Below are 25,254 nucleotides of genomic sequence, written 5' to 3'. Positions count from 1 at the left end.
AGACTGTGACATACAAGGACGTAAACGTGTGTCAATAAATCAGAAACCCTCCCAGACCAAACAAGCACACAGGCTGCTGAGTCTGAGACCCGGTCCATCATAAAAGAACCAGAAAATCACGTCCAGAGTTAATTATTTACCCGCAGCCATCGCTGGTGTTTTCGTGTTAAGTGTGACCCTGTTAACTGGTGACTCTCAGTCGTTAATCACTGATACTGTTGGTTGACAGTCACCAGTTAGCATGGTCGCTATTAAGTCCGAAACACCGGTTTCTCTGTGACGGTCAAAACTTGATAGACGTTGCCTCTGTTGTATAGTATCGTTTCTAAAAAACTGACTACAGAACAATCGTACATTTTTATGCTGATAACGGGTTTAATTCAGTGTTTAAAAAACGCTAACTCGTCTGAATGATTGGAGCTAAGCGCTGCTTCTGAGGTCAAGATGCGTGCGCATCTTTATGATGACGTAGACTGATAGTTCCTCTATAAGAAGCTCTAGCTGGAATTTATCAATTTTAGGGGCCAATGCTGGGATTGATTGTAAAGGGTATAACAACAGCTAGTAGATCTGTTGATTCAGATTACATGTTTTTAGCCCAACATCTTCAAAGTGTTTTACTGGTGATTCACTGGACAGTGGCGATGTTTTTTGAAAAACACTCAATTGAAAAACACACAATTTTTCACCGGTCAACTATGATATAGTATTTAGAGTCTGTTGGGCTACAAACAGGATACTGACCTAAACAATCTCAAGCCTTCAGGAAACTTTTCTTTATATTTATATTATTTCCAATTTAGTTGTAGCATTAATAAAGTCTGCTTGGATAATAGGTGAACAATAGCCTAGTTGCAGTATTAGAATCAGAAGCAGCACAGGGACATCAACTCAAACACTCACCAGTTTTCAAATGATAAAAAAAACCACTTTATTTGATCTTTCAGCATGTGTTCAAGGCAGAGACGTGACATTTGATCCTTTGAAAAGAAGACAAATTGATGTAGCATGAAAACCTTTTAGAACAATGATCAATATATAAACTGTGTATTTTAACACATGTACATGTCTGGTTATGGTTTCTGAGTTGTGACACACACAAAAAGATGCATACACACAAACACACACACACACACACACACACACACACACACACACACACACACACACACACACACACACACACACACACACACACACACACACACAAACACACCTTGCCTAGAAGATTGGATAAGACATGGTTAACTCACTAAAGCTCTTTATCACACATAAGTCAACCCATATGCACACTCTGTCCACTCTTTATCTTACGCACACACAAGTTACACAATGTTTTGTATACTCAGTGAAAGCCTCAGTGGCTGCCTATCTGCCTCCACTGGACACCATTATTCCACTCACACCCTCAGGAAAAGATGCAAACATTTGTTCAGAGAAAATGCCCACATTTTTGTCGAAATAGTTTTTAATGCAAGAGTTTCAAGAGTTAGTCAACACCTCATGTTTGAGTAAAAAAGAAGAGGTCCATTTTTAATGGATTCTTGGCAGTTCTCTCTTGAAACCCATTTCAGTCTCGTGCAGAACAATAAAGCAAACTAGGATTTCAGTGCTTGGTTTTTCTACTAATATAAGAAGGAGCCCCATCATCCCATTGGTCACTTGGCGGGTGTTTAGCAATACAAGCAAGAAAAAAAATGAACAGGAGACAGAAAGAGAAGAAAGATATCACTGACTCGTCAGGAAATAGTTGTGCAGAAATTGTATATGTTAGATAACAAATCAAGTTTTTCTGTAGCAGTTTCTTCCTGTTCATTACGAAGCACAGTAAGCTACTGTGGTGTGTTTTACATCAGTGTCATGTAATGATTCTGTTTCTTGTGTTCATGTGAAGGGAGAAGAAGTCTTAAAACAGGAGGGCACACAAGGCTCCACCAGAGTCCAAAGTCACCCTGATGGGGCTCAACGGAAGTCTCTTTCATGTGAATTGTCTGATTAATCTTGCATTCCAAGTCTTTTATTTACACTTTAGTCCTTTGATAAATGACCTGTTTATCACTGAATCTGTGTGCACTGAACTTATGATGCAGTTCCTTCCATGCACCAACCACCTAGAATGAGTGTTTCCATGTTTTGCATAGGATCTTCTGGAAAGCTCTCCGGAAGTCTTGGTTGAAGATGGTGTAGATGACCGGGTTCAGCGAGCTGTTGCAGTATCCAATCCAGAAAAAAAACTTGAACAACACGTCAGGGATCTTGCATGACTCCCGACAGATTCCGTACAAGCTGTAAGAGAAGAAGAACGGGAACCAGCAGACAACGAAAACACCCATGACCACAGCCAGGACGAAGGTGAAACGCTTCTCTCGAGCAGCAGAGACTTTTTTGCGATTCACGGTGCTTCTGCGTTTGCGGCGAGACGAAAAGAGCTCCATGGACTTGGAACTGGCCCGGGACTTCCTGCTGGAGTACTTGGAGGCTGAGCTGCTTTTCCGGCTGAACTTTCTTTCTCTTTTGTCATCATGCTGATGTTTGGAGAAGCTGCACCCTTTTTTAGGTTTCTCATCTGAGGAACTGCTGTCCTCAAAATCATCCTCGTGGTCTGCTGGCAGATGTTTTGCCTCACAAGGTAAAGAGGATTCAGGTGCTGGCTGTTGGCAGTGCCCATTCTCACGTTCCTGGTCTTTCATGGTGACGTCTTTGTTAGACTTCACTGATCCTCCTCTGCCAGGTTCTGCTTGATCCATCCCATTTTCAAGTGAGTCCACATCCCTTTTTTTGCTTGACATTGTCCTGGTCCTGGTCTTTGCAACTTGATAGATCCGAATATAGACCAGGATCATGATGACGCAGGGTGCAAAGAATGAGCCGATGCTGGAGTATAGGATGTACCATGTCTCATCATTCAGGATACACTGGAAACTAGACTCACTGCTGCTCCTGTCCATTGATATGAGTGGTGGGAAGGAGATTACAGCTGATATCAGCCACACCACCACGATCATCCCTTTGAGTCTCTTTGGGGTTCTCTTTAAGTTGTACTCCACAGCCTGTGTCACAGACCAGTACCTGTCCAGGCTGATAGCACACAAGTGAACAATAGAGGAAGTGCAGAACAGCACATCGAGAGCCAGGTAGATGTCACACCAGATTTTACCAAAAAACCAGTAGCCCATGAGTTCATTTGCAAGAGAAAAGGGCATGACCAGGGTGGCCACCAGTATGTCTGCACTGGCCAGGGAGACAAGAAAAAGGTTCTGAGGTGGTTTCAACGCTCTGCTGGTTAAAACAGCAATAACAACCAAGACGTTTCCCACTATCGTGAATAAAATCAGAAAGCTTACAAGTCCGGCCAGACTCCAGATAGAGAGCTGGGTGTACCGACTCTGAGATGTGGAATTATAGGAGTCATTAAATGCTTCACCACTGTCCTCCAGATTAGAGCCATTAAATACATCCATTGTGAGTTTTTTTTCTTTAAAGTCAGTGTGGTGTTCAAAAAGAACAAATAAACGTGCTTACATCATCAAAGAGAAAAATATTCAGTGAATTTAGGCTACTTCACCCCAAAAAGCTACAGCAATTGATAAAATCCTCCTTTTCTCCTCACCTGCAATCTTCCACATCCAGCGTGAGACTCTCTTTTGGGTAAAGAGAAAAAAAAAGACACAGAAAAAAACAGTCGGTGGAGAATAATGACACAGAATGCAAAGTCTCCAAAGCCCTTATTCCAAAAACGTGTCGTGTGCTCATCGGCAGAATCTCCGCGGACAGAGAGCCTGAATCCTCCTCATCGCGTCCTCAGACATCCCGACTGCGCCTGCATCGCCACCTCCGCCTCCCCGCAGTGTCCTGAGCGAGGTTTGGGACCACGTGTCTGTTTTTTCATTTTTTTATCCATTAGAAAATTAAGCAGGGACTTGGTCCTGCGCGAGGGAGAGTTTGGACGATTGATTGATTAAGAAGAGGAATCAGTCAAATAACCAAAGTGTAGAGAAAACATAAAAAAACAAAAAGCTGAATTAATCATTTGATAGGGAAAAAAAACAGAGTGTCGGCTCCCGTTTAGGTTGGTAAGTAGTGTATTCATGCCATGTCTGTGCAAAGTCACAAACCGAACAGCTGATCAGTAGCTCTGTCACATATTTGCCTTTGAGGGTCCAAATGAGAGCGGTGGTTGTCATCTTCATGGATGAATTGGAGAGAGGGAGGTCACATTGCTGTGAAAACTCCCTGACTGGCAGTGGCAGTCCCACCAAGGACATCACGCTCTGTTCAGCCAGTCTGTGCGCACATCGGTGGCCTGTATTGTAACAGTCAGCCCTGGAGCATCAATCAGGCAACATACCACAACACACGTTTTGTGCACACTCACCCCCCTGAGAGTAGACATTACAGGAGCCTGTGCATCCTGCAGTTGAAAATATGTACCATTGCTCTGCACTCTAGTTTGTATATTCATCATGAATTTGCTGTGTTTGGTATTGGGATGAAACAAGTAAATAGATGGCACACACTGGCATTTAAAACACAGGCTAATTTACAATACCTAATCCTTTGAGCTTTTTTAAAAAAAGACAAAAACCCACTACAAACGCTCAACAGACACTAAAAGCAAACATCAATAAAAACAAATATGCATGAGTGTTATATCAAATAGGTCTAAGTGTCTGGTAATCACAATTCCAGTCTTCGCAGCTCCTAAATGAAAGAAAATAAATACATAGTCTGCTGAAGCTGCCAAGTGTTTCAGAGACACATAATCATGAAATATAGTGTAAAAATATGACATGATAAATGAGCATTCACCTTTGATTTATAACAACACCTCCGTGTTGGGCTGTAAAAATAAAGGCTTATCTATCATGTCTTTGACTTATAGCCTTTTCTCCCACGCTGCAAAGTGTTATTTTTACCCTATTTCCTCAGAGGATACACGTTCATGACACCTTTCACGCTGCCCTTTTAGTTTCCTGTGTTACTGACACACTCTGTTCTGTCGTGAGGCTGTAGAGAAGAAGCCAGTCACCATTTTGGTGAAAAGATTAAGCTTCTGGACCCGTGTATGTATTGATCAGTCTGTGTGCTAAGTACCTGTCATTCATCACTGACTGCTCAGTGATGCTGAGTTAAAGAGCAGACACTGCTGCAAGAAATGTTTAAGTCTTAATTAATCCTCATCAAGGCACTGAATTGGGGGGTAACTCAGAAGGTTTTGGTTTGTCTGTTTTGGAAACAAATGAGACTGTGTGCCAGTGTGTCTCATTCGTCCTCTTGCCCATTTTAAGGCACCAACATCCTTTCTGGTGCTGCCAGTTTGTATTAAACTACGGCTGATGCTGTAGGCTAGCATGGATGCACTCTAAGCTGATACTGAACAGACAGCGAGCAAGCCTTATCGTAACGGTCATTAGGTCCTGTCCTGAGGCCACAGCTCCACTCATGTATACAGGGCCCTTGTGAGCAATCCCTTATGTTACAAAGTCATGCTCTTGTTTCAGATATTGTGCTCTGCTGTAAGGGAGCAGATTGGCTCTTCTTACCGCAGTCCTCTCAAGAAACCAGCTTTACTCCTAAAATTAACAAAACTTTGTGTTGCCCCCTGCAGCAGCTGATGGACGAGCATCAGGAATGACCAACAGTCTTTACTGACATCTGTAAGCAGAGAACACCTTTTAGATTTTATGTCATGTCAACAAAGATTCATAAAGTTATTAATGATTGCTGATTATTGGTGTTTCAGTGTCAATCTATGGGTTAAGAGCAGTGCCTGCATGAGTTACTCCTGTTTTATACCAATCACACTTATTGTAAGCATTAAATATGTTGTACCATAGATTTAAAAGAATAGTATAACAGTAGTGTCAGCGCTTGACCCTGTAGGAGAAATTTAGTTTGGCTATAGAAATATTTGAAAATCTTCCATGAACAGCCTCATATATAATATATCCCCTCGAGAGTCTATCCTTTTTAATGTGGTCGGTGTATGTGGCATTCAGTCCCTCTGTGGCTCTCCTTCCTGGTTCCCATAGAGAAGCTGTCAGAGTGACACAGAACATTAACACCTCTGTTGTAATATTGTTCTGACACATCCTTCACAGTGTGAACCCAGATGGATAGGTTCTAATTAGGAGAGCTATGGGAGAGTATGTGTGGAGTAAAATGCAGAGTCCTTGGGGACACTGGTTTGCTGAATGGGCTGTTTGATTCTTCTATCCTAATTTTGTTCTTTCCTCAAGTATTTCTGCATTTTAAAGTCCATACTCCCTCTTCAAATGAAGGGAGTTTACATCTTCAGAGAACCTGCAAATAACCATCTCATTTGAAAAATTTGTTTGCCATGTCAGACCAGCGTGTCTGAAATTTCTTGTGACATAATACTGTAAAAATTCAGAGCTGTGATGAGTAATCCAGCCATCCTTTATCTTTCACTGCTTGTCCCTTTCAGAGTGGCAGCAGGCGAGGGCTTATCTCAGCTGTCAGTTCATGAAAGGCAGAGTTTACCCTGGAGTGAGTATTGGCAAGAACCTCACGATACAATACGCATCACAATATTTGGGTTACAATACAATAATACTGCAATATATCACAATATTGTGATATATATCACGACATTGTCATATATTGTGTTGTTGAAAATTATTATATGATTATTGTGATTATTGACATATATTGTTGCTAGGCGCTGCCCTGTTGGCTATGGCTGCCTTTTTGTAGCAGCTCTCTCTTCTTTGTCCATTTCTTGTAATTTTTTTGTCTCTTTTTCGTAATCTTTGTATTTGAAGAGGATCATTACTTTGTATGGATCATTTGTTGGTCATGGACACCAAACTTTTTGTGGCTTTAGTGATAATTTTACTACTTTTTCTCCTGTGTTTGTCTGGAGATCCTACATGTACAAGTAGAATCATGCTATTCACAGACATGGCTAATGGAGCTAAAACCAGACACCAACGCCACATTAGAAGAGCTTCACCTGCTGTGAGCAGACAGGATACAGGAGACAGAGATGGAGCATGACTGAAGAAGCTCAGTCCTGGACCCTGTGGAGGTGGAGGCTGGCTGAGCTGGAGAATGATGGACAAGCTATTATCATTTATTTTCTTATGGACCTTTTTCTCCCTTTCTATACACTTTCTTACTTTTGTTTTCTTGATTGCTGCTGTGACTTCAATTTCGTTGTACTCGTTACAATGACAATTAAGTTCTATTCTATTCTATTATACTCTATATTCTATTTGATTATTGTATGCACTTGTTGGTCTTTATGTAGAATATGGTGCTTGCCTCCTTTATTTTGTTTTTAAGTGGCCCCCAAAATGTGTTGTTTTACTCCCCTGTTCCCCTACCTCACTATAGTCTGGATCCGCCCCTGGTAGGAGCAGAAAGAAGAGGCAACTGAAGTGACAAACAACTGTTTCAGGGCCATGCATCCGCCCTGCCTCTGTTTCTACATTTGACCCATGCAGTTTCATATTCCTTGCCTTGTGCTTGTCTACATTTGTCTGGATGAATTACCAGGGAAATGTAATCCTGTATCTTCAGAGCTGCGTGAAGCCTCTTTCTTGTAGGTCTGTTGTCCTATTGTTGTTTTTTTTTACCGCAGCCGAAAATGAGATAATTCTGGTGCCTAGGGCAACAGGGCTCTGAAGTAGTGACTATTTTCCTTTCTCCAACATCCACCCACATCTCTATCTCTCCATCTCATTGTGTCCCAGTTTATTCTTGTCTCCCGGGGCTGCTCTTTTCTCTTAACATGATTAAAGAACAACCATTACCGCAGCCTTTCTCCTTTCAAACACTCATTTTGTGTGTAGCTCCCGCCCTAAGTATCAAAAATCACATCTCACCTTAATATTAGGTAATACTGCTTTCAGAGAAAGAGTCTCAGTGCTTGTCAGAGTGATTTTTCCTCTGCAGTGTCTCTCAGCCCAACCCACCACATTCTCACAGATACAGAACCACACACAAAACACACACCTGGTAGTCTGGTGGCTAACTTACCATCACAGCAGTGAGTATGAGAAAGTTTTCCTGCTCTGTGAACTCTCTACATGGTTCTTTAATAATCATCTCTCATTCCTCTCGCTTCCTCGAGAATATTCTCCTTTTTATAAAAAAATACATATAAATCACCATTATAAAAACACATTTCATAAATAAATACATTTTCATTTGTTTCCATGTGTGTATATAAAGAGAAAGAGAGAGAAAATATTCTTGTTTGTTTATTTATTGGTTTAATACAGACCCCTGTGACAAGGACATTATTCATCCGGTCGTGCATTAAAACCACTTGGTCAACAGCAGCCATGTTTATTGCTTTATTAATTAAAATGCAACTTTTGGGTGTTTAATAAAGCTCTCAGCTAGTTACACATTTGGCTTTTAGGCCAATTTGCACTGCCATTAGCTGAAATCACTGCACGGTCAAATGAAAAGGAGTGACTTTTGTTGGGAGCAGAATTAAAGTCTGTTTTTTTGCGGTGTGAGTTTGGATATAATTTTAGTTGTGAATTTTGCATGGCCCAATGACTTGATTATGGTAGATTAAGAAAAAAATTGGACTTCACTCATTTCCTAACCCTAATAATGGTCAAACTTGATCAGCTTTTAAGCCTGCAAACAGTGTCAAGTGAAGCTGCAATAAATAATACATTTGTACGTTGGTGAATCAGCAGAAAGTGCTATATCTAAAATCTCATTTGGGTTGTTTTTTAATATCTGTTGCCCATGTATTACCTTTGACCACCTGCTCTGCTTATAAGAACACTGTCATCTCAGCTCACGCTAATTTGAAATATTACAAAACGTGTCTGGCTGTTTCACTGTTCAACTATTTCTGTACCTACACAGGCAAACTGCAGCATAAAGGAGGCATCAGCTTGACACTTCAAACAGCTACAGCCTTGTGATAATGATCCAAGAATAGTTTTTCATCTCCATACTCAATTATAAGTCTCACTTGCATCCACCTTGCCACCAGATTTAAAGGAGCTGTGAGGACTGTCTAAGTGATCCTGAAAGAGTCTTCTTTTGAGATGTATGCCTGAATATAAGCAACACTTTAAAATGAAATTATGAGCACCAGTATAAGTTATTCCTAAATGCTACTTTTTGGCTTTTGATCGGGTTGAGCAGGTCATGATTAATTTACGGCACATTGAAGTCGCTATGACAACGCTACACAAGCTGACGAAGTTTAGTTGTAAGAAGAGAGATCTGTGTTTTTCTCTGCAGACAATATATTCATGCATTAATTTTGTGGTAATGGTGAACACAGGAGCCTAACTGTCAGATAAAAGGACAGCTAGCTAGCTAAAGCTAAAATGCGGGCTAAACTGTTTGATAATATTCATTCCAACCCACAGTCAGCCTTTAATTCTGCAGTGGTCTGTTCAAACTTGAGAGTCTATCAATAAAATGAAGTGAGGAGATTTTGGACATAACTAAGATTCACCAACATTACACATTACAGAGCACTAGACTGCCAGTAAAGCTACATTTAGCTGGGTGCTAAACTATGGTGCAACAATTGCTAGTTGTCACATTTCAAACAACAGCACTATGTAACTGTTCATAACTGTCTTAGCTTGTTCTGGTGTATCAAGTGAAAAGTTATCTTGAACAAAGAAAAGTCTTTTAAAAAACAAGATTCAATATCCATTCATTTCCAAAACCAACACACACATTGTTAAGAGTCACGTCTTCACAACAGTGTGTGTGAAAGACTGTGGACCAAAAGGTATTGCTGGAATATAATTAAAATAGCATCTTTATAGAAAATGGCAAGATCCTTTGGCGCTAATGCACCTACTACAGTTTTGGTAATGAATGCCAAGTACTTTATCTTGTTAGCTCTTAAGCTTCTAGCTAGCCCACATGTATGATTACAGGGTCGAATATCTTGGAAGCTTACAGATACCTTGCTAGCATCAAAATATAATAACTATACTCTCTGCATTCAAGTGGTATTACAGGAATAAAACCTGCAAAAAGAAACTAGCTAGCCACCAACAAGGGTCTATTGTTTTGTGATATAAGAAGCTTTTCAGAGTAGTGCTCCCTGTCAAACAGGCCTTAAACTTGCTCTGTTTAAAACTGAAAGCTAACGCTAACAGGATAGAAACCTTCAAAACATCTTGGTTAAAAAAATAAATTATTCCAGGAACACATTGCTTTGGAAACAATAAAAAAAAACATATTGTATTAACTTAATTGTTACTACCTTCCTATAATTCCTTTGTTCCAATTTTCTTTCAGCCGACACATTCCCTCCACCGAGCTTGCTCTTTGTTCTGCTGAGTCTGGCGCTTACCTGTCAATTTACTTCCACAAGGAAGAGGACAAGAGGGAGCTGCAAAGGGAAAGAGGTAAAGGCAGAGCTGAGCACAGAGAGGACTTTTTTTTCATGTAAGATTACAATGGAACACATTTTGCTGTGGTGCCCTCAATGCGAAATCAAGTGAAGTTGTTATATTTCAGCTCATTTGTCATTGTCATCCCTCACTGTGAGTATGATCTACACAGAGGGCGACTAACTTCACAAATTGCCTGCTTTTAAGCACCAAGCCAGTTTTTGTGTATATATTCACAGCAGTGTGTAGCTTTGTAGCTTTAAAGCTTTGATGTGTGTGTGTGTGTGTGTGTGTGTGTGTGTGTGTGTGTGTGTGTGTGTGTGTGTGTGTGTGTGTGTGTGTGTGTGTGTGTGTGTGTGTGTGTGTTACCAAGAAGTGCAGAAATGAACTGCCTATCGTTTGTTGGCCCCCTGGATCTGTTATAGCTCTAACTCAATAAAGAGCTGAGAGAGACTGACTGGCAGTGACTGTTGGGTCTGCTAGTGCGTGTGTGTGTGGGTGTGTGTGTTTGTGTGTGTGTGCTTAAATAAAATTAATGGGAGGGGCTCAAAGAACAGTCTCTACTTCTTTGAAGATACTGGGCCCAGTTTTTTAAAGCTCTAAAGCACACAGTCTGAAGTGTATGGCACCAGGTGAATGACGGTGTTTGAACCACAATTTTGCGGTTAAGCAGTACACAGCCTGTGTGCAAAGTTAGCAGCATGGAACAGAGAAACTGGACTAAGTCTCTCGGTGTTTCAAAGGTATTCATTTCAATTTATTCATCATATTTTTATAAATGTATTCAATTTACCAAAATAACTTTTCATCCCCTTGTATACTTCCTTCAATAATATGCTAATGTCAATCGTGTCAAAGCTTTTCGCCAGCAAATACAGTAATGTCAATCGTGTCAAAGCTTTTCGCCAGTAAATACAGTATTCCTTTCGTGGACTGGGGGTAGATGATATTTTCTTTCCCAGTCCCATCATAAAAGTGTGAAGTAGCAGTGTTTGATTTGAGACAATGTAACCCCTTAGGTTTTGTTGCCCACGACAGTAAGCACGCAGTGTGCTTTATGTAAGTGCACTAATGGTAGCATCCTATTTGAGGCCAAGGGGCAGCTCCAGTTTAGAAAAATTAAGCCTATGCTTGAGTGCTAAAAGTTGTTCTTCATTGAGAAACTAGATAGGCTGATAGGCGTTGGCTAATTTGAAAAAGCAACATCAGGAATGCAAACACCACAACATGAATCCAAAAGCCACAACACAATGAAAGTACAGCTAGGGTTGCCAACTGTCCAGTATTAGCTGGGACGTCCCGTTTGAGCCAAAAGAGGCACGCCCCGTACGGGACGTTGTTTGTCCCGGCCGCATAGGTAAAGGCAAGATGCATACATTTTTTCTCTCCGTGCACCATGCATTGTGCGTCTGGCTGCCTGCCATGGCCGTGCTAACGGTCGTGCGACCCAGTCCCAGTCATAGACAGTGCGTGCACGCTGTACTGTGTAGCGAACATAGACTGTATGGTAGCGAGAGACTATATCACAAATACATATCACAGGGTGACACCCATACAAAGCTTTATTTATCAGAGATGAAGTTAACCATTCACTTACCTTTATTCTTTTTCTGTGTCCATTTGGATAAGTAACCTCTTTTAACTTCCATTGTAGCCATACTTCTGTTGTGGTTGTTTGTGTTTTTTGCTTTTGCATTCATGTTTTTTGCTTTGCATTTATGCTGTAGCTTTTTCAAATCGTCTGACACCCACCGGCCCACTTGAGAAGAATCCACTTGAGGCCGGCTGCAGAAAAACTGGAAACTAAGTACACACCAAGCCAAAAAAACAGACTCTTATGGCATCAACCCCCCCCAACAAACATAGAAACAAAATGCATTTACAGCCTGGTACAAACAACAAGCTTGGGTTCTGAAATGTTAATTTTGTTGTCAGCACACACTGCACACTGTATGGGCATGAATATTTTTCTAATCTAGTAGTGAAGAAGACATCGGGATTACAAGTTTGTCCAATTAGAGGCACAGCTCTGCTCATGTGCTCATGTGACTGATCGTCACCCTATTAGAAAGGAAGCTCAAAGCCTGCATCATATCCAATATGGCCCCCAACAACAAATGGCTCCATTACTCGGCATCAGGAACAGACAGGTGGTGTAGCAGAGACTACGTCTATGTTTTATACAGTTTATGTTTGGGACACAGCCATCAGCTTGACCACTCCATTGTTTAGCTACAGGTCCCTGAGGCACCTGATTGTCAGCACCTGTGGATACAAGGAGCTCAAAACAAGAGTCAATAGCAACAGCAGAGTAAGCCGATTGGTACTGGCATAGAGCATAACCCACATACTCTGCTCTGTCATTCATCCTACAATGCTTGTTCCTTTCAGATATGACGCCATTTAAAAAGGAAATAAACAGATTTTCAAACAGTATAAGATGTAATACCACAAAGCATTTTTACAATAAAAGATACTCCATCAAATATGGATTTCCTGACTTTTTGTGCCAAGTTTACTTATAATTAACCAGATTTCCATAGAGGAAGTTTATTAGTGACATCTTTGTGAAGAAAGCACAGAGAGCACAATGGACGAGGATGTGTGTGGTCACTATTTCATCAAAGCAAATAATTTGATGCACTCTCTCTCTGCTCATTAATCGCCAAGCAGCAACCCAAAACAAAATGATGTTGTAAATGCAATAATGTAGCCTCGTACAGGCAAAGGAAGTGTGGGTGTCTGATGGGAAGTGGATGTTTGATGGACAGAAGCTCACAGGCTAAACCCAGGGTGTGCAATTAGAGAGAAATTAAACAGCTCTGTGATTCACGGGCCATAGCTGTCAGGCTGTTATTTGCAGTTCTTTAGAAATTTCCCACATCAATAGCTCACTAATAGCCGTACCGTGCAGTTTGCTTCTGGTCACCACCTTTTGAGCTATGTAGCTTGCAAAGTGAAAACATTAGGCTGAGATGCAACAAATATGAACATTTTCTCTGTGTAAAATGTTAAAGGAGGCTTTATAAGAGATCTCTCGTGAGTTGTTATAAAACTCTCTTGCCCTTGTGTTGCTATCTGAAGTGTGGCTGTTTGCCCATGAGACCATCTGCTCGGCTCTCATTTCTGCACATGCAAATGTGATTTAAAATAAAGCAATTTGTCTGGCTCTATAAAGCTGGTCCTGCATTTACACAGACACATTAAAGCATCAAAGGGCGCATAAACATGAAACTGAAAACAAATATGCTATAGCTGCTATAGTCGAATAATTTCCTTTGAAAGTAAAGAATTTCCCTGTGGATCCATCAGTTTTAACAGGCCATGGACATAGTTTTTTTTTCATTTCCAAACTCATTTATTAGTCTCCCATGCATCTATCTTTCTTTCATTTGTTTCGTTTTATTTGAACATGTGCAAATATTGAATCAGAACATGGCCAATGCATAAACAAACAAAACAAAACAAAAACACCAACAACTTCCACATCTTTTCATCAGACTCAGAGAAACCATCATGGCAAGTTGGTTTCCATCAATGAAGACTAACTCTGAAAATTATAAATCCACCTTATTTCAGGCTCTTTTGACGGGTGGGAACATCTGTACAGGGTTCAGCAGTGACAGAGGAAGATAGAGTCAACTGAAAGAGTAACACAACCTCACAGTAATGACATGATGAGAGGAAATGATCTTCTAGATTTGTCTTAATGTAGCGTGGGGAGTGATAAAAGAAGAGAGGTGAGTGGGCGCTTGGGCCTCTGGTGTACAGAGGTAGTGGGTGGTTAGAGGGGTTGCCAGAGGTCATGGTCCTGGATGCCACTGTGGGCACTGTGCCAGGCTTCCTGACATTCAATCTATTAAGTGGCATCATGTGCACTCTTAGGAGGGTGGTCTTACCTTAGACACTCTTTGCCTTTGAGTCATCTCCTGCTTGGAGTTCTTGAGTCTGTGGTCACAGGTTTTTGCAATTTGTCCTCTTCATGTGAGTGACAGTGTGTATCGAACGTAGCCTCCGCGACGTTACCCGTCTGTTCTTGAAACTGTAAAATGAAGCCAATCCTCGGACGCAGCCACATTTGCTGTTACACCGGCTGTGAGTTTCCTTTCGAACAGCTGCAGGGTGCCTGCTAGTCACGTGACCTGAGCTGTGTCTCTGATTGGACTATCAGAAAGTTCTAATAACTTCTAAACTGCCGAGTTAGAATAAAAATTCACTCACCCTACTGTGTGTGTGGATAGTGAAATCAGCATTTTATACCCAAGCCGATTTTTGAACCAGTCTGTAAATATGCTTTTTAATGCAGAAAAAGTCTGTTTTTTTTGGCTGGGTGTGCACTTGACTACTGCTCTTTCTGCAGCCCGCCTCAAGCAGATTCTTGATGAACAGCAACTTTTAGCACTTTCACATAAGCTTCATTTTACCTTTGGTGTGTATGCAATTAGCTCTGTAGGGTATAAGGCTCCACCATTTTCTACTTCAATTCTATGTCATGGGGTCTTGGTTGAGCTCTCGATGAGTTGCCAAAGTACTCCCGGGCTGTAACCCCAGGTCCAAAAGTGCTCCACTGGTGCCTTGAGAGCTCATAACCAGTAAGCTTTGTGTTTACCCTGGTAATGATTAAATTAGTTGCCAAAACCTTCCCTGAAAATCTGTAGTGCCTTCAAAAATGTACTGTATGGTGAACAGATGTGGCCGTTGGAAATCTTTGAGTTGTACACCAAAGCCATGTTTCCTAAGTGATAGGCAGTGACCAGTGGTTGCTTTCCAATTTTAAGATGTACATTAGGATAAAGAAACTTTTTTTATACTCAACATTTGTTGAGAAACACCAATAAAGCTTCAAAGTATTCCCAACACAGCTCTAACTGTTGTCCCTGTTCTTGTTGAAGTGCAGGTGAAAACTGTCTCTCTAAGCCTGTTTGCTCAAAGCAATCAAAAATATATTGAGGCTTTCTGTTGAGCAAGGAACAAAACGTACACCATCTGCAGCTGTAGAAAGGCAAAAATTAAAAGAAAGGTTAGCTGGTCAGGTGTAAAAAAGCTTATACAGAGGAGACATGGTCTAGCCTAATTTTACCCTTGATAAAATGTCATTGCTGAGTCCAGAGTGTTGTTTCTTGGCATATTTAAAGATGTGTATCTGAATGATCATATTTACAAGAATAAAAGGGATGGATGTCAAAATCTTTTTAAAATGTAGGTTTTGCATTTATTGGGGTTCAGTCTGAAGCATATGAAGCAGATGCTCCATAGTTTTCTCTTTTTCAAAGTCTTATACCCTCTCCCCTGTGGCCAACAGCAGTAAAACATGTCCCTTTCCCTAACACACTTTCTCTTTGTCACTCAGTCACAACAGAAAGGTTCAAGGCTTTCGTATGAGGGAGATATAATAACTGAGCCACTGTAATTGTTCACTGTTGCATTGACGACTGGCCTTGGAGGCTAACTCTCTCAGCCTTGTGAATCTAGTGTCAGTCATTAAAGAAAGAAAACATTTTTACAGGGTCATGTTACAATCACATTCATTCTTCATTCACTCTATAGTGAAAACAGCCATTTATGCTGCAGGCAGAGGACAGTGTATAGCTTCACAAAACAATGCGTGACAGTAGATTTCTGACCACAAAGGGAAGTGCTTGAGATTTTCTCCATATATCCCACACTTACATCCACATGACTCCACCTCCATAACTGTCTCTAAATTTCCTGGGACAAGCGTTCCCGTCTACAGTGGTGAGCAGCCTTCTGTGCCAGTACTGCTGCCAGTTTCTAAGAGGGCCAAGCGTACCACAATCCCCCTGGGAGTAAGGTGTAAGAAGACAAGTGCTTCACACGACAACGCTTCAAAATACTGAACTATCCCTTTTTATCAGTTATCATAAAGATGAATCTCAGTCCAAGTCCAATCAGGGGGATTGCTTCATACACATTCATTTATTCTTATATTATCAGTAGATTGGTAGATCTTGTCTGTTTGTGTGTCCTGGCTGGGGGTCATCAGCTAAAGAGCTGCACCTGTGCATGTTTTGTTACAGCCTGGGTATAAAGATCTTCAGGCTTCCTCGCTCTTCCTCTCAGAGTCTCCGGCTGACTTTGCTTCTGGCAGCAGTCGACTCATTACTTCTGCTAGATTTCAAACATATACTTCGCCATGCTCTCACACACTTGGGTGTGTTTTGATGGATTGGTTTTGTTGGACTATCTTATAGTCCTGTGATGTGATAATATTCCCACACAGTCATCATGTGCCTCTGATCTATACAGATTGCATGAGGGAGTAGGGAATACTGAGGGAAGGAACATGCAGTATATGATACACTATGGAGCTGGTATCATAAATTATTTCTGTACACAAGGATATCCAAAAATGAAATCAGTCCTCACACAGAATAACTAAAGAGAGGGAAGAAAAGATTGTGATCGCACACACACACACACACACACACACACACACACACACACACACACACACACACACACACACACACACACACACACACACACTTTGTCAGAATAAAAATATTAGCAACATCGGCTGCTGAAACTGAGCTGAGGGAGGAAAAAGAAAGTTAAATCAATTCCATTCCCTTCACGGCGGTACCTTCTTGATGTTAGTGTAAGATTTATTCACCCCTCATCCACTTGTGCACAATGCACAATACATGCACATCCACACACCATATACCTAATCAGTACAGTCTTAATCGTCAAAAGGAATCCTGACATGGTGCATCTTATCTATCTTATCTTTATGATTAATCAAATATTTCGGTAAAGGAACACATGAACCTCACCAACCATAGATGAAGCTCTGCAGTCTTTGTGCAGAGATTCATGCAGACTATCAAAGTATACTCAAACCACAGGAAACAGCAGTTAGTTTGAAGTGAAAAATGAAATTTAACTCCGTGCTGAAAGAACCTGTGTTTGAGATCATGTTTGTCCCTGTGTACAGGCATCACCCAGTGAATCATGTTTGGTCGGCAAAATCTGAGAGCCTGCTCTACCTGCATAGCTGACAGTAAGAGAACAGCAGGCACAGATGGCCAGTGGGAGTGCATGGCACCATGCTGCCGATACACACATGCAGGAATGCAGACAAACCATAGGGGCCAATTTTCAGATGCACTAATTCTCTACACTAAAAAACATGATTACTCTACAAGTCCCAGCTCAATAACATCGACTGCAAAAAAAATAAAACAAAACAAAACACAGTTTGTTATAATATATTAAACATGTAAATCATGCTTATATTTAACCTAAAAAGCAGATTGGGATGAGACCAGGTTTGTTTCTGCACGTTTTTTTAACTACCTCACCAAATGCTGAAAATTTCCAATGAGCTGTTGGTTCATTACGCTAATTTTCTTCACATTGATAAATGTTACAGGTAAACTGTGTGTGTGTGTGTGTGTGTGGGGGGGGGGGGGGGGGCATTGGGTTTGTTGTGTGTGCCAGGTGGGTCAGGTGACTCGGGTGTGTCTGGCATGTCAGAAGAGTTTGGTGCTTTGGGTGAGCTATGTGTGTCAAGTGCCTCTGATGGGTCGGGCGCATTAGGTGTGTTTGGTGAGTTGGTTGACTGTGTGCCGGGTGTCTTGAGTGTGTAGGGTGCACCTGTGTCAGGTGGGTCTGATGAGTCAGGTATGTCTAGTGACTTTGTTGCAGGATAAAGTAGGGTGCATAAGGTTTGTCAGCAGAGTCCAGAGAGTTGGGTGAGACTTGTGCGTCGGGTGCTTCAGGTGTGTCAGTCCAGTTGGGTCCAGATGGGTTCTGTTGGGTTCTGTTGGGTGCATCAGGAGTGTTGGATGGTTGTGTCATGTTTGTTGGGTGTGTCAGGAGAGTCTTGTGTTTGAGGTGTGCTCTATGGTTTGTCGTGTTGGCTCCATTGGATGCGTGAGTTGGGTCTGTCACCTGTGTCAGGTGCGTAGGGCGTGTTGGGTGAGTCTGGAAAGTCAGGTGAGTCTGGGGTGTTGGGTTAGTTGGATGCCCAAAATCCGGTACAAACTGAGTTTACAAAGTTCACTTAAAGTTTACTCAAATGAGCAGAGGAAGTGCTCCTCGACCACTGAGAGCCAAGAGGGAGATTTACTATTGATGATATTGATTTTTTGTTCATATTGTCTATATAAGGTCTGTTGATACTTGCTGTGATGCTTGAAAAAGGGACCTTGTCATTGCCACTGGCCAAAAATCAGGAATTGGACAGAAGAGTACACGTGTAAGACTTTAAGACTAAACTTTTCCTTTCGCATGAGAAAGTAGAGATACATTTCTAAATGGTGTTAAGACCCAGACAGCTGGTCTTCCTCCTGCTCACCAACGTCCTTTGATATTATCGACTATTAAGTCCTGCTGGCCTAAAACAGATTTGTTGTCGGTATGTAAGGATTGAAGCTCCATGAGCCATGGCCCATGTCCTGTGATAGGTGAGAGCGTCTTTACGGGCTCACACAGAGGAGAGATGGATTGATCTTACTTCAGAAGAAATGTAACAGAGTTTTCATCTTTTGGCGACAAATGGAGTGATAGCAGACAAGACAGTACATGACACTTACTTAACAGATGACAGTACAGACTGTGTTGTTGCAGCAGAGCATATAATCCAAGTCTAGCACCAACAGTTTAGGATAAAAAAGACAGTTTCAAGGCACAGTGAAGCCTGGCACTGATCAGAAAAGACCCAAATAAGGATTCATCATGTGAAGGACAGCCCTTCCTTGCCTGCACCACAGTGTTTGAAAATTGCAGTTTCAGATGAGGGGATCAATAGTTACTACTTCACTCAGAGTTATTTCAATTGCTTAGGTTAATGTAGCCAGGTCTTTTCTTCTGTTGTCTAGGTTAACTCTTTACCACAATATGAACACCTTTTTAAAGGACACTGGATGGTAAACTTAAGCCCTGTTGCCACCTGGCAGTCCGGTTTGGATCAGTACAGTTTGGTACTGGCTGGATTGGTAAATCCTGATCCTGTTTGTGTTTCACAAGCCAACCATGCCCCCCTTGGTAGGTGGCTTGTATTCAGGATGCCAATAGCCCCATTAGTTACTTAATAGTGTGACGCCATAGCAGCACAACACAATGTACCTTGCAAATAAATCCAACGAAAAAGAAAAATGTGACACTAAAACAAGGAGCAGCAATGGAAGACACCCAGCACTTCATTTTCATCATGATTGTCATATGGCTTTTTATTACAAAGCCCACTGAAGCTTTGTTTCAGAGAAGACTGTGTGCTCCAAGGAGAAATACCGCCGTGACGATTCTTTCCACCAGTCAATGGTCTGCAGTGTTGTAGCTCCACCTTCTCAGGTCAGACTGGTTTGTCTGGCACCCCAACGGAAGGGTCCTAAAAAGTGGGATGCTATAGTTTGGCTATTTGGGGATCTGTCCCAGGATTAGTCAGTGGAAATACCATGAAATGCATGACATGGCAAGAAAAACTGAATTGAACCTCTTGCGGAAATGGGGCTCTACGAACAGTGGCCCAGAACATTACACAGCACACAGCTGTATCTATCTCAGCCACTGTCATTACAATGTTGTTTCCTCTTTGGGTGAACTGAAACTAATTTGAAACAGACACAGCTTTGCTTATCAAAAAAGGACACAGTGACAGTGCCTGAAAAGGACCATGCAGGGTTTTTGAGAGGCTGAGAAGTTGTTTACAGAGTCCAGCTGCCCCTGAGAGGAAGGAAAGTTGCCCTTCAATGCAACTGACTTATAGCGCCCACAAGTTTGAGTCTTTTTTCTGCATGTACGCAGAAAAGACTAGATCCCCTGCTCTAACTTTATGATCAAGGTGTGTGCTTAGTTGAATCACATGTGAACTTACTGAGGAATTAGTGGCGGAGCCTCTTCACCAAGAGTTACAGGGTGCCCATCTGTCCATCAGGTGAGTTGTGACTCTGATAGGTAGAGCTCAGTGGCGGCTGGTGAGATTTTTTTTTGGTGGGGCTGATGTGCCAACAGATTTTTTCTGACTTATCAGGCATAAGTATTCAAATGAACAGTCACAAAATGACGGCAGTTCCAAAATAATTTATTTTCATAGCTTTGAGTTACACAGAAAAAGGAACAACTTACAGGTGTATTAGTCTTTACAAAATAAAATACTGTACAATACATTCATGGGACAAATTCGCAACATGGGTTTTATTTGAGCTGAATCTACACAAATCTACAGTAAACGAGTGAGTGAGTGATAAGGGAGGTTTGAGTTTTATGATGAGAGAATAACAAGAACATTTCCTATTCAATTGTGACATACAAAGAATTGAGAAGAAAATTCAGAAGTTAAACATGAACAAATGGTTTTCTTATACCCTAACTAATCAAGCAAAACATGCAACATTTAATTGAAAAGAACAGCAACAGTGCCATGGGAGCATCAAAAATTATAATCACATAATAATTGAAAGCCAAAGAGTAACACAAAGCAGTCTCTGAAACTAAATAATGACTACAAAAAAATAAATGTCTGCTCCATAGTGTGTCTGCTCCTTAGTGTGTCTGCTCCTTAGTGTGTCTGCTCCTTAGTGTGTCTGCTCCTTAGTGTGTCTGCTCCTTAGTGTGTCTGCTCCTTAGTGTGTCTGCTCCTTAGTGTGTCTGCTCCTGAGTGTGTCTGCTCCTGAGTGTGTCTGCTCCATAGTGTGTCTGCTCCTTAGTGTGTCTGCTCCTTAGTGTGTCTGCTCCTGAGTGTGTCTGCTCCTGAGTGTGTCTGCTCCATAGTGTGTCTGCTCCTTAGTGTGTCTGCTCCTTAGTGTGTCTGCTCCTTAGTGTGTCTGCTCCTTAGTGTGTCTGCTCCTTAGTGTGTCTGCTCCTGAGTGTGTCTGCTCCTGAGTGTGTCTGCTCCTTAGTGTGTCTGCTCCTCAGTGTGTCTGCTCCTTAGTGTGTCTGCTCCTCAGTGTGTATCTGTAACTCAGTGTCTCTGTTCCTCAGTGTGTCTGCTCTTTAGTCTGTCTCTGTTCCTCAGTGTCTTTGTTACACAGTGTCTCTGTCCCTCAGTGTCTCTGTTCCTCAGTGTCTCTGTTACACAGTGTCTCTGTCCCTAAGTGTCTTTGTTACACAGTGTCTCTGTTACAGTGTCTCTGTTCCTCAGTGTCTTTGTTACACAGTGTCTCTGTTCCTCAGTGTCTCTGTCCCTCAGTGTCTTTGTTACACAGTGTCTCTGTCCCTCAGTGTCTCTGTTCCTCAGTGTCTCTGTTACACAGTGTCTCTGTTCCTCAGTGTCTCTGTTCCTCAGTGTCTCTGTTCCTCAGTGTGTCTGTTACTCAGTGTCTCTGTTCCTCAGTGTCTCTGTCCCTCAGTGTCTCTGTTCCTCAGTGTCTCTGTTCCTCAGTGTCTCTGTTCCTCAGTGTCTCTGTTACACAGTGTCTCTGTTACACAGTGTCTCTGTTCCTCAGTGTCTCTGTCCCTCAGTGTCTTTGTTACACAGTGTCTCTGTTCCTCAGTGTCTCTGTTCCTCAGTGTCTCTGTTCCTCAGTGTCTCTGTTACTCAGTGTCTGTTCCTCAGTGTCTCTGTTCCTCAGTGTCTCTGTTTCTCAGTTTGTTTGTTACACAGTGTCTCTGTTCCTCAGTGTCTCTGTTCCTCAGTGTCTCTGTTCCTCAGTGTCTCTGTTACTCAGTGTCTCTGGTTCTCAGTGTCTCTGTTTCTCAGTGTCTCTGTTCCTCAGTGTCTCTGTTCCTCAGTGTCTTTGTTACACAGTGTCTTTGTTACACAGTGTCTCTGTATCTCAGTGTCTCTGTTCCTCAGTGTCTCTGTTACAGTGTCTCTGTTCCTCAGTGTCTCTATTACAGTGTCTCTGTTTCTCAGTGTCTCTGTTCCTCAGTGTCTCTGTTACTCAGTGTCTGTTCCTCAGTGTCTCTGTTCCTCAGTGTCTCTGTTCCTCAGTGTCTCTGTTCCTCAGTGTCTCTGTTTCTCAGTTTGTTTGTTACACAGTGTCTCTGTTCCTCAGTGTCTCTGTTCCTCAGTGTCTCTGTTCCTCAGTGTCTCTGTTCCTCAGTGTCTCTGTTTCTCAGTTTGTTTGTTACACAGTGTCTCTGTTCCTCAGTGTCTCTGTTCCTCAGTGTCTCTGTTTCTCAGTGTCTCTGTTCCTCAGTGTCTCTGGTTCTCAGTGTCTCTGTTTCTCAGTGTCTCTGTTCCTCAGTGTCTCTGTTCCTCAGTGTCTCTAGTTCTCAGTGTGTCTGTTCCTCAGTGTGTCTGCTCCTTAGTCTGTCTCTGTTTCTCAGTGTTTTTTCTTTCTGTTTCTCTGTTTGTCCCTCTCTCATTCCAGGAGTTATTTGTACAAGAATTTTGCTCGCCTTTCTTTTTGAGAGGCAAATTTTTCAATGACTTTGCTGTTGAAATCAGGAATTTCTTTTGTCATTTTCTTCTCAATGGAGAGCATAGCTAGAGCATTTAGCCGATCTTGTAGCATAGTGTTTCTAAGAAACGTTTTTATCCTCTTTAAGGTAGAGAAGCACCTCTCAGACTCTGATGTTGTCATTGGTGTAGTGATAATGATATTGAGAAGACTTACAGTTTCAGTAAATGTTTCTCCAAGGTTGTTTTCCATCAAAACCTGATAGAGAGCCAGAGCACCTTTGCAACTCCGGAACTCCTCATTCTCGTAGATCAAGGACAGTTCTGTTTTAAGTCTGGCCTTGTCCAATGAGGGATAGGCTTCCACCGTGGTTTCCAGTGCTGAATCTGGGAACTTTCTGCTGTGTTGTTGGAACAAGTCTCCTTCCAAGAGAGTGGCACTGATGAGGTGCTTGGTGAAAGAAAACCTCTGCTTGGCATGGCTCATGATGGTGTCGCATACCTATGCAAAAACATACAAATTTAAAGAAGAGAAAAAATTAGGTCTTCACATGTCTCACTACAATCATTGTTCTGGATAGCTAGCCTATATTGGGTGATAAACCAAAATTGTTAACTGTAATCATTCATATATATCATATGGCAATAAACAACTGAATCTGGACTACTATATCGAGTGGTGAGCACAAGTGTTTTAGTGTTCTTTTTAAAGACAAAAAGGTATGGTTACCTTGACATGTTTCGACGTACTCTGTCATCTGCTTCAGAAGCTGACATCCTGACAGCTGTGGCGTGTCTTTTTATCAGCTGTTTCTGGTAGTAGCTGGTGGGACAGATTGATCACGTGATCTGTCCCGCCAGCTACGTCCCCCGTTGCCTGACGGCCTCTGGAGAAGTGAATCCCATGTTTGCGAGAGCTGGAAGGCTCCTTCACCCCTGTTGATGGTGTCCTTTCCCCGTTTCCTGATCTCTATTGACTCGTACACCATCAACAGGGATGAAGGAGCCTTCCAGCTCTCGCACATCTGGGACATACTTCTCCAGAGGCCGCCAGGCAACGGGGGACGTAGCTGGCGGGACAGATCACGTGATCAATCTGTCCTACCAGCCACTACCGGAAACAGCTGATAAAAAGACACGCCACAGCTGTCAGGATGACAGCTTCTGAAGAAGACGACAGAGTAAGTCAAAACATGTCAAGGTAACCATACCTTTTTGTCTTTAAAAAGAACACTAAAACACTTATGTTTGTTTTATGAAGACAAGATGAACCTAATCAGTAACTTGAGTGGTGAGTATCTTCATTTGATTTTATATTATTTATTTGATTATTTGATGTCTCTGTTTGTGTGTGTGTGTGTGTGTGTGTGTGTAAGAAAGTGCTTACCTCCAGTGCCAAATGTTGCTGTGTGTCTTCTCCCAGTGCTTTCCGTTTCTTTGTGGGTGGCTCCTGAACAGGTCCCCTGTACTCCTGATGAAGAACAGCCTCCCTGATCCAAAACAAAAGTTTCATGAGTCAGTTGTGAAAACTGGTTAGGGATGTATTAACCAAACCCAAGCTTGTTATAATTACTGGCAATTTTATTTCATCTAAACTTAACAGATACATTGATTATTAGAATAAAATGACATATAAGTATCTTAGGCTACATAAAATTTAGGCAGATAATCAACAATTAGGCTAGGTTAAATGTCATAATAATGCATTTAACGTACCTGATAGCCTGTATGCTGTTCAAGAATGTCTGGGTGATTCCTGCGATGTAGACAGCATCGATGTTCCTCTTCTGGAGCTGATTATACAGCATGTCTACATGTGGCATGATCTTATGGAACAAGGTTAGGAAAAAACAGAAAGCTTCATCCTCCAGCAATCTCACATAGCCTCCAGCCTCTCTCTTTGTAGGGCCATCAAAGCCTTCACTGTTCCGGATGGTCTGAAAACACTTGACCAGATCATTCTTGTGCTCATAGACTGTGTTGACTGCACGACTGTTGAAGTTCCAACGTGTTGATGATGCACTTGGAAGTCTGTGTGCCACCATCTCATCTAGCACTGCAGTTCTCTTGCTCGATTTTGAGAAAAAAGAAGCAAATCCCCCGATGTCATTAAAAAAGTGACCGATCTGGGAGATGTGGGAGGTTGCCTGCTGCATTACCAGGTTTAGCTGATGGGCATAACAGTGAATGTAGTGAGCGTTTGCATAGATGTCCTGTACCTTTCTCTGCACTCCTCCAGTGGCACCCCTCATTACTGCTGCCCCATCATATGCCTGGGCGATCAACTTTTTTTCTTGTCCCTCGGGAAGGATGCTGTGCAGCCTCTCCAATAAGGCACCAGCTATTGAATCCGCACAGCTGTTGGGTAGCTTGATGAACTCATAGAACCGCTCCTGTATATTGTTGCGCCCATCGATGTATCTCAGTACCAGGACGAGCTGACAGTGTGTGGAAATGTCAGTAGTTTCATCCGCTTGGATAGCTAAAAACTTCGCCATCTTCACTTCATCTAAGATTTTTTCTCTCAGAACTGCCAGCATACAGTCCAGGAGCTCGTTCTGAACCGTTTTCGAGGTGCCTTTAAAT

General features: G+C 42.0%; 2 protein-coding genes across 2 annotated transcripts; both read right to left on the bottom strand.

The window, feature by feature from the left end:
- Window positions 1-703: 703 nt before the first annotated feature.
- adra2c (adrenoceptor alpha 2C) lies at window positions 704-4,138 on the bottom strand. The gene has a single exon (XM_074693683.1). The coding sequence runs from the start codon at window positions 3,459-3,461 to the stop codon at window positions 2,112-2,114; it is 1,350 nt and encodes a 449-aa protein (XP_074549784.1). The 5' UTR covers window positions 3,462-4,138; the 3' UTR covers window positions 704-2,111.
- Window positions 4,139-22,387: 18,249 nt separating this feature from the next.
- Window positions 22,388-24,524, bottom strand: LOC141784646 (uncharacterized). The gene is made up of 3 exons (XM_074662477.1): window positions 24,385-24,524; window positions 24,056-24,158; window positions 22,388-23,170 (listed from the first exon to the last, which is right to left on the bottom strand). The coding sequence occupies exons 1-3, from the start codon at window positions 24,489-24,491 to the stop codon at window positions 22,643-22,645; spliced, it is 738 nt and encodes a 245-aa protein (XP_074518578.1). The 5' UTR covers window positions 24,492-24,524; the 3' UTR covers window positions 22,388-22,642.
- Between the last annotated feature and the right edge of the window lie 730 nt (window positions 24,525-25,254).

The sequence above is a fragment of the Halichoeres trimaculatus genome, unplaced genomic scaffold (genome assembly GCF_033239565.1).
Source record: "Halichoeres trimaculatus isolate MK-OKI-2021-1 unplaced genomic scaffold, fHalTri1.1 fHalTri1_scaffold_2, whole genome shotgun sequence".
Classification (NCBI taxonomy): domain Eukaryota; kingdom Metazoa; phylum Chordata; class Actinopteri; order Labriformes; family Labridae; genus Halichoeres; species Halichoeres trimaculatus.
The sequence above is the reverse complement of the archived record's forward strand: the minus strand, read 5'-3'. Positions and strand labels throughout refer to the sequence as shown.

Coding starts and splice junctions, on each gene's coding strand:
- adra2c (XM_074693683.1), bottom strand. CDS start 3,461: ATGGATGTATTTAATGGCTCTAATCTGGAGGACAGTGGTGAAGCATTT.
- LOC141784646 (XM_074662477.1), bottom strand. CDS start 24,491: ATGCCACATGTAGACATGCTGTATAATCAGCTCCAGAAGAGGAACATC. Junction 24,159..24,384: donor AACAGCATACAGGCTATCAG/GTACGTTAAATG, acceptor GTTTTGGATCAG/GGAGGCTGTTCTTCATCAGG. Junction 23,171..24,055: donor AGCAACATTTGGCACTGGAG/GTAAGCACTTTC, acceptor GTTTTTGCATAG/GTATGCGACACCATCATGAG.